We start from the raw sequence: 15,061 nt of genomic DNA, 5'->3' as shown, positions 1-15,061 counted from the left end.
GTTAAATTCTGTGATGCTTTTAATTCATCATCCTTTAATTTCTCTATATCCCCTCTCAATCCAGATACACTGTTAAATTCATTCTGAAACGATGACACAGGCAATGATTTTGGTTCTATCAAAAAAGGCAAAGATCCATTAGACTATGGTACCTATTGGGCTATAAGCATCTGTGTTCTGACTACAAAATTCTCATCAAGATCCTCTCAACGCATTTAAACAGTGATTTCTAGCATCATTGCACCTGACCACATAGCTTTTATACCTGGTAGGCAATGCTTCTGCAACATACGGAGACTGTGTAATGTGCTCTATTCTTCTCATTCTACCCAGCAAGCAGAAGTTGTACTTTCCCTAGATGCCGAGAAAGCTTTCGATCGGATCCAATGGAAGTACCTTCTGGCTGTTCTGGGAAGATTTGGATTCGGCCCAGTATGCATTACATGGCTCAGACTACTTTATACAACCCCAAAGGCATCATTTCAAACCAATTCCATATGTTCAGACTATTTTCTCCTTCACTGCGGCATTAGACAAGGCTGCAGCCTATCTCCATATTTATTTAATATTGCTATTGAGCCCTTGGCTATAGTCCTTGGAGCAGAAGAAAATATAGCTGGCATCGTGACAGGGGTCTCTACCCATAAAGTTTCACTTTATGCGGATGACCTCCTTCTCTACATATCTGGTCCAGTAGAATCCCTACCTCGGCTTATAGATATGTTTCACCGTTTCAGAAGACTCTCGAGCTATAAATTAAACTTCTCCAAAAGTCTGCTTTTTTCCTATTAACCAAATAGCATCAGCTCTTAACAAAAATAGCTTTCTGTTTAAGCTGGAACACCATTCATTTACCTATCTGGGAATCACTGTTACACAATCATATAACTATTTATATGGCCATAACTCTAAATGCTTACTAGACCGTACAAAGCTAGCTCTTGTGAAATGGGCATCACTACTGGTTTCCTTGGCAGGCAGGGTTAATACAATTAAAATGACAGCGCTGCCTCATTTCCTATATCTCTTCCAAATTACTCCTCTCTTTTTACCTAACAGTCACATCTCTTAATTTATTTGGAATAGATCCAGGCCACAATAAAAAATAACTATTTTGAAGATGTCTAGGTTAACGGGAGGACTGGGACTGCCTAATTTTATGTTTTATTACTGGTCAGCCAACATAGCTAAATTAACTTACTGGATTGCAGTGTTTGGAAATAAAAGTGGCCCCAGCTGGGCCCTTATGGAGACCCATTCTAATCCCAAAGTCTCTCCAATATCCATACTGAGTTCTCCACTACCCGGGGGAACTATTAAACATGTCAATAATCCTGTGATAAAAAGCTCTCTAAGAATTTGGCGTCAATTCAGAAAACTCTTTAATTTCAATAGTACATGCCCTTGATACATAACCATCTTTTTCCTCCTTCCCGGACTGATGCAGCATTTCAAATGTGGCATAACAACAGTTTGGTCTTTTTTAGTGACCTTTTCGTAGATGGCATTTTTACTTCATTTGAAATTCTCCAACAGGACCATAATATACCAAAGACACACTTTTTTTCGATACCCCCAGGCCTGCGGCTTTGCCAAAGAACACTGCTCATTTCCTGTCCTGCAGGAAAAGAGCATGTTAGACATCATATTGGATTAGGACCTGGATACCAAGGGAAATGTTTCTAAAATATATAAGATTATCCAAGCTATTGGCTCCCCTTCCTTGGCCAAAACAAAATCAGCCTGGGAACTGGATTTAAACATCTAGCTCACTGAAGAGATATAGAAACATTCCTTACAGTGCATTCACACCACCTCTCTCTGCCTTAGGTATCACCTTATTCACTTTAAAGTGTTACATCATGTACATTACACGAGAGAGAAACTGTCCAAATTCTATCCCAATATTGGTACTACTTGTATTAGATGCCACCTGAACCAAGCCACAGTTGGGCACATGTTTTGGGAATGCCCATCTCTGACTACATTTTGGGATCGTATCTTTGAAGCTTTCTTGTGTATTTGTTGTAAAACAATTGAACCGAACCCAATCGCTGCCATTTTTGGAGCTCCCAGTGAGGGCGTAGACATCACTACACCCCAATCTAACTCTATAACATTTGCCTCACTTCAAGCCTGGAGACTTATTCTCTGCAATTGGAAATCTGATAAGCCCCCATCATCATCATTCACAAGTTGGATCAAAGAAGTGCTATCTTGAATTCCATTAGAAAAACTCAGATATAACAGATGTGTAAGTCCCATCAGAAATTTATGGATGCCTGGTCTCCCTTTATAGAATTCACTCTTGTTCTGTCTTTTTTAGAGATACCAGAATAGATCTCTTTCCTCCCAATTACAACAACTACCCTTTTTATTCTAAGCATTAGGACTAGGAATGAGTGATGCTTTAAAAGTTCAGGATAATTTAGCTGGAATAAGTGCTTTTTTCATGTGTTATTGTCAATGAGCCTGTCTGCCTATGTCTGCCTGGACTTAAATATGAGTATTGAGATGTGTGGGTATGTATATTTCTTTATTTGTGTATAAGTATGTGCACATACTGTATATATCTGTGTGTCTGTGTGTATGTGCGGATGTTTGTGTGCATTTATGTATTTAGCACTAGGTGTCTGACTATTGAGTGGTTCCAATTGCAACACACAAAGCCCCTCTGTTTTCATACATGTTTAATTGATGATTTTGTTTGTCTTGTTTTCTTTCTTTTTTTTCCTCTTGGATTTGTTTGGTTGTTTTTTTGTTTTGTTTTTTTAGGTGTCCGGGGGGGCTTTATGTGTTTTAATTTTTGTGTGTATATTTTTAAGAAACAAAACTATTAATAAAGTTTAAAAAATGTTCATTCAATGATCAGTGCCTATCCATCCTCAACTAGATTGCACCATTTAAAACTAGGAAACAACAATCAAATAATCTCCCCTGGCTGAACAATCACACACGAGCCTTTAAAAGACTCTGTACTGAATCTGAATGAAAATGGAAGGTCACCAAGTCCGAAATAGAACATAACACCCTTAAAACCGAATGTTAATTTACCAGAAAGCAGTTAAGGATGCCAGACCAGCTTACTTCTCTTAATTGATATGTAGAAATAACCACAATCCTAAAGTTCTCTTTAGGGTAATTGATTCTGTTATTAACGGTCCCTCCATTTCTTTTTCTGAACGTGATGTTGAGCTGCCGGAAAAATTTCTCACTCATTTGTAAATAAGGTGGAGAATATCAGGTCCCAATTCCAGCCTGACCCTTGCATTCTTTCCATTCCCCATGTTAATGCTGCCTCTTTTACCCAGTCCATTACAATTTCAGTGTTAGAGAGTACAGTCTCCCATATGAACTTCCCCTCCTGCATCTTAGACATCATCTCCACTAAGCTGCTCAAAAAGGTATTTTCCACTGTTACCCCTGTTATTTTGCAAATATTTGATAATTCTCTGGCCTCTGGTTCTTTTCCAGGCAGTTTTAAGCATGCCATTGTTCACTCATTGCTAAAGAAACCCAATTTGGATTCCCTGTCCTTAAGTAACTACAGACCAATCTCCAAATTGTATTTTTTATCTAAGGTTCTAGAGAAATCAATTTAATCTCAACTGATCTCTTTGATGAATACTAGTTGTGTTTTGAACAGTATCCAGTCTGGTACTGAAACAGCTCTACTTAAAGTTACTAATGACCTACTGCTGACTGCAGACAGAGGTGACTGTTCGATTTTAGTTCTTTTAGACTTAAGTGCTGCCTTTGATCACAGTGTCCTCTTACATCACTTGGAGACTTGGGTAGGCATCAAGGGCTCGGCTCTTAATTAATCACGCTCATACATCTCCAACAGAACTTTTTCTGTTGTTCTGGATAACTCTGCTTCCTTGATGGCTCAGTTGAGTTGTGGTATCCCTCAAGGTTCAGTTCTTGCCCCCCTTCTGTTTTCCATATACGTGCTGCCTCTTGGCCAGGCTATTCAAAATCATGATGTGTTTTACCATTTTTATGCTGATGACACTCAGTTATAAATGCCACTAAAACCCACAGATCCTAGCAACCTAGCAAATCTCTCAAATTGCCTCTGATATTAAATCCTGGATGTCCCAACAGTTCCCTAAATTTAATGATGATAAGTCTGAGGTCAGTCTGTTCAGTCCCCCCAATTCCATCAGCCCTTTTGGTCCTAATCTTGGTGGTCTGTCAAATAGTCTTGAAAGAGGCTGCTAGGAATCTAGGGGTAATATTCAATGCTAACCCCTGTTTTGATAATTAAGTCAAAAATTTTGTTCAGTCATGTTTTCTCGAGCTCAAGATAATCTCTTAAATTAAGTTATTTTTATCAATTGCTCGACTACAAAAAGTTGTACACAATTTTATCTATTTTCAGCTTGATTATTACAATAAACTTTACTCAGTTATCAGCCAGGACTTCCTCCACTGTCTCCAGTTGGTACAAAACACCGCTACTTGACTCATTATTGGGATAAAGAGGCATGATCACATCGCCCCTGTTCTTGCTTCCCTACAATGGCTCTGTGTTAGATTTTAAATTGATTTTAAAATGTCATTGCTCACTTTTAAGGCCTTAAATGGTCTTGCTCCTAGATACATTTCTGATATATTGACCTGGTATGCACCCTGTTGACCATTAAGACCCACAGATGGAGCCCTGCTGGTTAATCAAAGGCCACGGTTTGTCATAAAGGACGATCGGGCTTTTGCTGTTAGAGGCCTCCAAACTATGGAACTCTCTTTCTTTTTGAACTCAGACACAATAAGTCTCTAGTTTCTTTTAAATCTCTTCCTAAAACTTGTCTCTTTGTCAAAGGTTTTGGAAATGTTTGATATTTGTTTTTATTTATTTATACTGTTTTTATTTTTGTTCCTACCCGTTTGGCCTTATTCATTTATTGTTACCCCCTCTTTGCTCTTGTCCTTTGATCTTTTTCTCATTTTTGCCTTGTCTGGTTTATTTCTTTTGTAAAGCACTCTGTAACATTATTTACATAGCGCTTTTATTAACAAAGTTATTTTAATTTTTATTATTATTATTATTATGATTATTATTATCACTGCTGTTGTGTTTGCACCATCTCCACCACCAAACCAAAAACAAGGTTGAACTTGAGTTTTACTTGAAGCTCTTTTTTTTATCCCCACCAGGTGGATAGTCTGGAAGAAAATTATGTGTGTGTGTGTGTGTGTGTGTGTGTGTGTGTGTGTGTGTGTGTGTGTGTGTGTGTGTGTGTGTGTGTGTGTGTGTGTGTGGCTAATCTCACAATCTACTGGACCTAAAGAATTTTGTGCACATTTGACTGTATGATAAAGAACCTCTCGTGGTTGCAGTGATTCAAAACCTTTGAAAAACATTTGTCCTCACTATCGACGCTCCCTCTCATCATTTATCTCTAGCACACTCGACAAGCGCTGCTGTCTGTTGCTGCCCGATATGTTAACCGTGCACATGTGCGACTCACATCTCTGTTTGACTCAGATCCGAGAGAGACACCCTTGCTGGACCTTGCTGGGCCATTATGCCTTGCGGTCCGAAGATACCCAAGGGCCGAGCACCAAAGCGGCAGAGAAACAGGCCAATAATGGCTTTCCAATTTCCGTATGGTATTTCACAATTAAATTCACTTCTGAGAAATCAACTGCGCAGCTTTTTAATATTGGGAGTATTATGGCAATTGATGGCAAATCGAAAATTTGCTCCAACGTTTTCGTTGTTCAAAAGCTCCACAAACTGGCGACCAGATGGCCAGTCACACTTACAGACCCTGCTGTGAGCTGGCTGGAGCTCTCTCAAGGGAGCGGTCTCATAGACAAGAGGCTTTCATTTCCCTGTTGGTGGTTGGTTTGTTTATCACAAATATCCATTATGAAATTAACGGAACCGATTTTTAAGGCAAATTACTGTTTAAAAGGGCTATAATATTCTTTGTCAAGTTCAGCAATGATGATAAGCGATCTGAAGTTATGAACTTCTAGATTCATTAATTTTTTATTAGACTCAGTAGTAGTAGCATTTCCTTGATACGGTTGGTCTGAAATTTACATCTATTAATCTCTGAATTTTTCTTAGAGCGAACTCTTCAGTGCTCTTTGTCAGTGTGTTTTTAAGTATGTGATTTCAAATAGTTATACTAAAATGAGGTTTTTGGAGACATGGGGGTGTTTAGGAGAGATGGCAGTGGGGTTTTTAACTAGATTGTTTAACACAATCTTGGAAAGTGAGAGGATGCCTGAGGAGTGGAGAAGAAGCATACTGGTACCGATTTTCAAGAATAAGGGTGATGTGCAGAACTGTAGCAACTGCAGAGGTATAAAGTTGATCAGCCACAGCATGAAGATATGGGAAAGAGTAACAGAAGCTAGGTTAAGAGGAGAGGTGACGATTCGCGAGCAGCAGTATGGTTTCATGCCACGAAAGAGCACCACAGATATGATGTTTGCTTTGAGAATGTTGGTGGAGAAGTATAGAGAAGGCCAGAAGGAGTCACATTGTGTCTTTGTAGATTTAGAGAAAGCATATGACAGGGTGCAGAAAGAGGAGGTGTGGTATTGTATGAGGAAGTCAGGAGTTGCAGGGAAGTATGTAGGAGTGGTGCAGGATATGTATGAGGGAAGTGTGACAATGGTGAGGTGTGTGGTTGGAATGACAGATGAGTTCAAGGTGGAGGTGGGATTACATCAAGGATCGGCTCTGAGCCCTTTCTTGTTTGCAGTGGTGATGGACAAGATCAGGCAGGCATCTCTGTGGACTATGATGTTTGCGGATGACATTGTGATGTGTAGTGAGAGTAGTGTGCAGGTTGAGGAGAGCCTGGAGAGGTGGAGGTATGCACTGGAGAGAAGAGGAATGAAAGTCAGTAGGAGCAAGACGGAATACCTATGCGTGAATGAGAGGGAGGACAGTGGAATGGTGAGGATGCAAGAAGTAGAGGTGACAAAGGTGGATGAGTTTAAATACTTGGGTCAACTGTCCAAAGTAACGGGGAGTGCAGAAGAGAGGTGAAGAAGAGAGTGCAGGCAGGGTGGAGTGGGTGGAGAAGTGTGTCAGGAGTGATGTGTGACAGAAGGGTACAAGCAAGAGTTAAAGGGAAAGTTTACAAGACGGTAGTGAGACCAGCTATGTTGTATGGGTTGGAGACAGTGGCACTGATGAAAAGACAGGAGGAGGAGCTGGAGGTGGCAGAGTTGAAGATGCTAAGATTTTCATTGGGAGTGATGAAGAAGGACAGGATTAGGAACGAGTATATTAGAGGGACCGCTCAGGTTGGACGGTTTGGAGACAAAGCAAGAGAGGCAAGACTGAGATGGCTTGGACATGTGTGGAGGAGAGATGCTGGGTATATTGGGAGAAGGATGCTGAATATGGAGCTGCCAGGGAAGAGGAGAAGAGGAAGGCCAAAGAGGAGGTTTATGGATGTGGTGAGGGAGGACATGCAGGTGGCTGGTGTGACAAGAGGACAGGAAGAGATCGAAATGGATGAGCCACTGTGGTGACCCCTAACAGAAGCAATCCACAGTAGAAGTAGATACTAAAATGAGGTTTTTAAATGCGGAAAAATGAATGTGAGGTTTCAAATACACTCTGTCAAAGTCGATCAAATAAAGTATGTCCTGATAAAACCATTTCATTCCTATCAACTTTAATTTATGTCATTACTGAGTGTTCATGGGTGCATGCATTGTTTGGCAGAACTGATTGTTGCCTGCCGACTAATGCATCCCCTATTATTTCATCTTAGGTCATTAATCAAAACAGCCCAAAATATGTGCTGGTAAAACCATTTGATTCATACACGTCCGGAAGAAAATTTACAGTGTGGATGCATTATTCGGCAGAGGTGTGTTTTGTTACCTGGCGAGAACGGAGAATCAGTGGCCAAATATCATTATTTATGTTTCCCTTAACTTTCCCCTTAAGCTAACTTCAGTGTCATTCCAGCCGTGAACTTGAAGAAGTTATAGAACATGTCATGTCCGCCATCAGGGGTGCCTGCAAGGCATACAGGGTATGAAGGCCCAGTGAGGGCATTTAGTCTCTCTCAACTTGGGTTGGGCAGCGACATGATCAAAAGTTATGAAAAGAATGTTGATAATCCGGGGGCATCCGGGTAGCGTAAAGGTTTATTCTGTTACCTACCAACAATGGGATCGTCGGTTCGAATCCCTGTCATACCTCCGGCTTGGTCAGGCGTCCCTACAGACACAATTGGCCGTGTCTGCGGGTGGGAAGCTGGATGTGGGTATGTGTCCTGGTCGCTGCACTAGCGCCTCCTCTGGTCAGTCGGGGTGCCTGTTCGGGGAGGACTGAGGGGAATGGTGTGATCCTCCCACGTGCTATGTCCCCCTGGTGAAACTCCTCACTGTCAGGTGAAAAGAAGCAGCTGGAGACTCCACATGTATCGGAGGAGGCATGCAGCCCTCCTCGGATTGGCAGAGGGGTTGGAGCAGCAAGGGCTTGGAAGAGAGGGGTAATTGACCAGATACAATTGGGGGGGGGGGGCATTTAAAAAAAAATTTTTTTTGATTATCCAAAAATTGTGAAATTTTTAAAGGAACTAGTTCCTCTAGGTTGCAGTCAAAACAGGAAGTGTTGGATATTCGTGTCGCTGCCCAATCTGAGTCAACCGTAGATGTGAGTCGCACATGCGCCAGCGTAAATGGTTTACCCAGCTTTACTATATTATGAAATAAAGACAGGTTTAGGGTCAGACCAAAATGGTCACATAGGAAACCTTTTCTTTGTGTAAAGGTTAAATTTATATTGGTCGCATTCGTGCGAGGGTCCGCCTAGGAGGCTGTGCATCCACAGACTGACAGGCAAAACCTTTTGATTAGGTAGATTGCTTTAGCTGGAGTGCTGCATGTTAAAAACTTTTTACCCCATATTTCCTGTTCAGTTAACTTGGGCGCCGCGCAAAAGTCTGATAATAGCAGGAAGAACGGCGGTTTTTCTGTCCGTGTGTTTGTGTACCTGTCCGCTGCTAATCTCGCATACCACTGGGCCTGTCAGCCAGGTCATTTTTGTGCAAGGTTATGACTGTATGATCAAGGACCTGTTGTGATTGTGGTGATTCAAAACCTTTGAAAAACATGTTTTACACCGCAATTGAGTGTTGCCAAGCCTGAGTACCGGGGAAGGAGCTATACGCCTGGTGGGGGTCTGCACCCTACTGAGTGCACTCTTCTCGTTTTACCTTGATCTGCCATGTTTGCTTGTCAGTCCAAACCACTTTGCAACTTTTTTAAACTCGCCATTATGCCACACTCCACATTTTAGCCGCGGGTACACTATATTATTAGCTGTAAATTACAACTTCCTCTGCTCTTTCTGAGTATTTTACTGTCTGCCAGATGTCAAGGTTTGATGCACATCAGCAAAACATGCATTTGATGTATTTTTGTTTTATGGTGCCCACTAAATGCTGGGGGATGGATGACATTGGTTGTAATTAAAAAACTAAATCTGACGGTGGTCTTGACACCAAAACAAGCACATATTTCTCATTCTGCCCAGACATAGCGTGCTGGGTGTGTGTGTGTGTGTGTGTGTGTGTGTGTGTGTGTGTGTGTGTGTGTGTGTGTACATGTGCCTATGCATCAGTGGTTTTGTGGGCATGTGTATTGATTGTTTTTGCAGATGTGTGCATGTGTTAGTCCATCATCTATATGTAGAGTTTTCTGTCTGCAGCATTTATATGTGTGGATTTCTGCTTTTGTGCAAGCGTGCACCAGAACTGGCGCTGGTAATCACAAATTGCACTGCAAGCACCATCTGCTTTCCCTATGATGATTAATGTTGGCGTTTCTTCCAGATGTGGATGAGTGTGTGGAGCAGGCTAGGCCCTGCGGGGCAGTGGGCCAGTGTGTCAATATTTGGGGCTCCTACCTCTGCAGATGCCCCCAGGGATACCAGCAGATCAATGACTCCAGCTGCCTGGGTAAGAGCTTCACGAGCATCTCTGGCCAACACGACATAAAGTTCCTTCACTTCCACTTATCTGCTCTACCATTTAAGTGTTGCTAATACTGCTGACTTACCCAGCCCTTATTAACCTTGAACCAGAGGCTACCAAACAATCTCTCACTTGTCCTTTTCTTACCTGCCTGGAGTAGCCAAACTGTCCACACCAGGTTCTCACACATTATGAGCGGAAGATAAAATGGACCTTATAGTTTTTTATTTTCATTAATACTTATATATTAATACTAATATTCAGCCCTGATGAAGGCAGTTTAGCTGGTGAAACACTGATTCAGTTCCAATGCATGAGTGTGCCACCATCTCTTATAACTTCCACATTTTTCAGTGGTCCGGGTGTCTGCACCTCAAACAGCTAGGTGTGCACTTCTTTTTGTATTAAAGAATAAGTACCCTTTTTTTTTTTACAACCTAGGTGTTATTTTTATAGTTTTTCCCAACTTGCAAATCAATTCTAATGTCGTTTTACTTACCAGCTTCATTTTGGAGATTTTGGACCACCTCTAGACTCAGCTTACAACAGTCTTTTTTTTTTTTTTTGCTCCCCCTCCCCCCTTTTTTCCTCCCCAATTGAATTTGGCCAATTATCCCACTCTTCTGAGCCATCCTGGTCTCTGCTCCACCCCCTCTGCTGATCCGGGGAGGGCTCCAGACTACCACATGTCTCCTCCCATACATGTGGAGTCACCAGCCACTTCTTTTCGCCTACCAGTGAGGGGTTTCACCAGGGGGATGTAGCGTGTGGGAGGATCACGTTATTCCCCCCAGTTCCCCCTCCCCCCTGAACAGGCACCCCAACCGACCAGAGGAGGCGCTAGTGAAGCAACCAGGACACATACCCACATCTGGCTCCCCACCCGCAGACACGACCAATTGTGTCTGTAGGAACGCCCGACCAAACCGGAGGTAACACAGGGATTTGAACTGGCGATCCCCGTGTTGGTAGGCAACAGAATAGACCGCTACGCTGCCCGGACGCCGCGTCAAGATGCATTTTAACAAGTCCAGTTTAGCCCAGTTATCTGAACCACGTACACTACCGTTCAAAAGTTTGGGATCACCCAAACAATTTTGTGTTTTCCATGAAAAGTCACACTTATTCACCACCATATGTTGTGAAATGAATAGAAAATAGAGTCAAGACATTGACAAGGTTAGAAATAATGATTTGTATTTGAAATAAGATTTTTTTTACATCAAACTTTGCTTTCGTCAAAGAATCCTCCATTTGCAGCAATTACAGCATTGCAGACCTTTGGCATTCTAGCTGTTAATTTGTTGAGGTAATCTGGAGAAATTGCACCCCACGCTTCCAGAAGCAGCTCCCACAAGTTGGATTGGTTGGATGGGCACTTCTTTGAGCAGATTGAGTTTCTGGAGCATCACATTTGTGGGGTCAATTAAACGCTCAAAATGGCCAGAAAAAGAGAACTTTCATCTGAAACTCGACAGTCTATTCTTGTTCTTAGAAATGAAGGCTATTCCATGCGAGAAATTGCTAAGAAATTGAAGATTTCCTACACCGGTGTGTACTACTCCCTTCAGAGGACAGCACAAACAGGCTCTAACAGGTACTATTTAATGAAGATGCCAGTTGGGGACCTGTGAGGCGTCTGTTTCTCAAACTAGAGACTCTAATGTACTTATCTTCTTGCTCAGTTGTGCAACGCGGCCTCCCACTTCTTTTTCTACTCTGGTTAGAGCCTGTTTGTGCTGTCCTCTGAAGGGAGTAGTACACACCGGTGTAGGAAATCTTCAATTTCTTAGCAATTTCTCGCATGGAATAGCCTTCATTTCTAAGAACAAGAATAGACTGTCGAGTTTCAGATGAAAGTTCTCTTTTTCTGGCCATTTTGAGCGTTTAATTGACCCCACAAATGTGATGCTCCAGAAACTCAATCTGCTCAAAGAAGTGCCCATCCAACCAATCCAACTTGTGGGAGCTGCTTCTGGAAGCGTGGGGTGCAATTTCTCCAGATTACCTCAACAAATTAACAGCTAGAATGCCAAAGGTCTGCAATGCTGTAATTGCTGCAAATGGAGGATTCTTTGACGAAAGCAAAGTTTGATGTAAAAAAAATCTTATTTCAAATACAAATCATTATTTCCAACCTTGTCAATGTCTTGACTCTATTTTCTATTCATTTCACAACATATGGTGGTGAATAAGTGTGACTTTTCATGGAAAACACAAAATTGTTTGGGTGATCCCAAACTTTTGAACGGTAGTGTATATGGGGGAAAAACACACGTGGATTAACCCTGCCTAGAGGTCAAATCTAGTACAAGTTAAAAGAGAGCATCTGACATGTCTTGCATTTAATTATCAGTACATTGCTGAGCTACTTCCTGGTTCAACTCGCAGGAATGAGCAGCCTATGTGTACCGTAGCTAGTAGTCACCATTGACAGAGGTGGAAAAACCTGGTCCAGAAAGTAAAAACCCTAACTGTGTCTTTACTCCACCCATGTACTAAACCATCAGATCGCACTGATTAGTTTCTCAAATCAGCTGGTTTAATACGTGACTGGGGTAAAGACACGGTTAGGGTTTTTACTTTCTGGACCGGGTTTTTCCACCTCTGACATTGATGCATTACCCAGCCAGTGCAGTAGAGAGATCATAGATAATTGGAAATCATGTACACGGTCTAACTGAGGCACTATGGGATTTTTAGTTGACGTTGTGCTCAGTCACCCCGTAAGGTCTCCAGTATAAAGCTTTGTTTATGTCTAGCGTTGGTCCTGTATCCTTACTGAAGCCGGTCATGATATCATAATCGATGTGCACGATGGCAAAAACTACAAAAATAAAACTCGGGGTTGTGAAAAGAATGTGATTAACCTTTAATAGCAGTTCAGACACACCCAGTCAGCCTCCGCCTCCACCATCAGGCTGACATCATTCGGCCTCTTAGCCTCCATCATCCCCTCACTTAGCACCGGCACTGTGTCCACCTGGCGTCAGGACAAGTTAAGGAGGTGGTCCTTGACTGACAACAGGTGTACGTGTGTTTGTGTGTGTCCGTCTGCATGCATTAGTACACAGTAGGTTTTGATAGCCGGACCTGCATGCAAACCTGGTGAGACAGGAGCTGTTAGTGTAAGTGTGTGTGTGCGTGTGCATGTGTGTGCGCGTGTGTGTGTGTGTGTGTGTGTGTTTGTTTGTTTGTTTCGGAGCAGTTACCCCTCTCGCTTTCTCTTTTCTTGCAGATGTTGACGAATGTTTGGATGAGCCGGAGCTGTGCGCCCCTCATGGAAAGTGTCTCAACACAGAGGGCTCCTACCAGTGTGTCTGTGACAGAGGCTTCGCTGTCAACCCCACGACAAACACCTGTGACGGTATGACATTAATGAACGAAGTAAAATTCACCCAAACCCACTTTTTTTTTTTTTTTTCACAAACTTGTGGAACATGGAGGAGGATGCTTGGAATGGAGATAAGGAAGCCACCCTGCTCCTCCCGGCTGACTGTCATCCTGAAATGAGCAGATGGTGTGCAATAAAGGGAAAGTTTGCAGGTTTTTTTTCTCTCCTCAATTGTTGTATCTGGCCAATTACCCCACTCTTCCGAGCCGTCCCGGTCTCTGCTGACCCCCTCTGCTGATCCGGGGAGGGCTGCAGACTACCACATGTCTCCTCCCATACATGTGGAGTCACCAGCCACTTCTTTTCACCTGACAGTGAGGAGTTTCACCAGGGAGACGTAGCGCATGGGACGCTATTCCCCCCCAGTTCCCCCTCCCCCCCGAACAGGCACCCCGACGGACCAGAGGAGGCGCTAGTGCAGCAACCAGGACACATACTGTACCCACATCTGGCTTCCCACCCGCAGACACGGCCAATTGTGTCTGTAGGGACGCCCGACCAAGCCGGAAAGTTTGCAGTTTTAAGATTTTTTTTTCTCATTCAGAAGAGTGAAACTAAAAAAAAAAAAGTTAAATGACCATTCTGCACTTTGGCCACTTTTCCCAATAGACTTGTCCATCACTGGATAGACTTGTCCATCACTGGCCCGTGCTCCCATTACCAGTCCATTTTAAGATGTATGGGCAGACGTCACATAACACATGCTTTCATTATTTATTATTTCCTTCCCCCTGTCATTATCTCCATTATCTCTTCTATCTTTTCTCCATCTCTACCTCCCATCCTTCCCCTGTCTCTGTCTTGAACGTGTCCTCCCGCTCTTCCTCCCTCCATCTCTACCTTCATCTCCACCTCGATGTCTACCTCCATTTCTGTTTCTCCCTCTCTCCCTTTCTCCCTGGCTTGTTGTTCCTGGAAGAGGGAGCTGTTTTTAATTTCTTTCACATATGCTGCTGCTATTTTTTCCACCAGAGGCTCTCCATGGCAGGAGCTCTGTCGTCCATGCCAGAGCTGTTTTTAATGCCCTTGCCTGCCTCAGAAAAGAAGAAGGAAAAAAAGAAAGAATGGAAAAAAGGAAAAGAAGAAATGAAGGAAGCCTTTGAGCTCTCTGTCTAGACAAGGAGGGATACTTGCTGCTCTCCTCTCTTCCTGATTCATGTGTGCACACGTGATATCTTTCTGCACCCGTGCATTCTGTATGTTACACAAGTCTATAAAACTGACTCTTACTATGAATTAAGAGGCCAGATAGCTTGTACAGGTGGAATCAGTGAGGTTAAAGAAAGGAGTGAGATTACAGTTTGCAAAGAGGATGAAACACAACCTGGCTGTCCCGGATAACCCGAGATGAACCGAACAGGAACTGGTTCAGACAGTTGGAAGTTCTTCTCCTAACTTTGATTTAGGGCTCACCTGGTCTCTCTTTTTTTTTCTTCAGTTCATTCACATATACAAATGTGTGTGCATGCCTCTGTGGGCATGTGTTGCTGTATGTTTCTAGAGAGAAGGGAAATTACTTGCAGAGAGAATGGAAAAAAGGAAATGGCCTCTGTTTTTTAAAAGATAAGAAAGCACTTCGTACAGATTGTCTATGCAGTAAATGGATTTAATTTGGTCCAGTGTATTTTCACTCAGTGGGGATGAAGTGAGTTAGAATGCAGCAATGAACACAAAATACAGAAAACTCAAGAAGATGAACCGA

At 42.6% G+C, this 15,061-nt stretch overlaps 1 protein-coding gene across 4 annotated transcripts in view; it reads left to right on the top strand.

The window, feature by feature from the left end:
• Positions 1-15,061, top strand: part of ltbp1 (latent transforming growth factor beta binding protein 1) — a 281,927-nt gene that overhangs the window by 211,377 nt on the left and 55,489 nt on the right. For all 4 annotated transcript variants that reach the window (XM_056292168.1, XM_056292167.1, XM_056292166.1 and 1 more), the window contains 2 exons: positions 9,825-9,950; positions 13,204-13,332. In XM_056292168.1, coding sequence (XP_056148143.1) covers positions 9,825-9,950; positions 13,204-13,332 — 255 coding nt within the window. The remainder of the gene's footprint in view (positions 1-9,824; positions 9,951-13,203; positions 13,333-15,061) is intronic.

The sequence above is a fragment of the Lampris incognitus genome, chromosome 13 (genome assembly GCF_029633865.1).
Source record: "Lampris incognitus isolate fLamInc1 chromosome 13, fLamInc1.hap2, whole genome shotgun sequence".
NCBI classification, from domain to species: domain Eukaryota; kingdom Metazoa; phylum Chordata; class Actinopteri; order Lampriformes; family Lampridae; genus Lampris; species Lampris incognitus.
The sequence above is the reverse complement of the archived record's forward strand: the minus strand, read 5'-3'. Positions and strand labels throughout refer to the sequence as shown.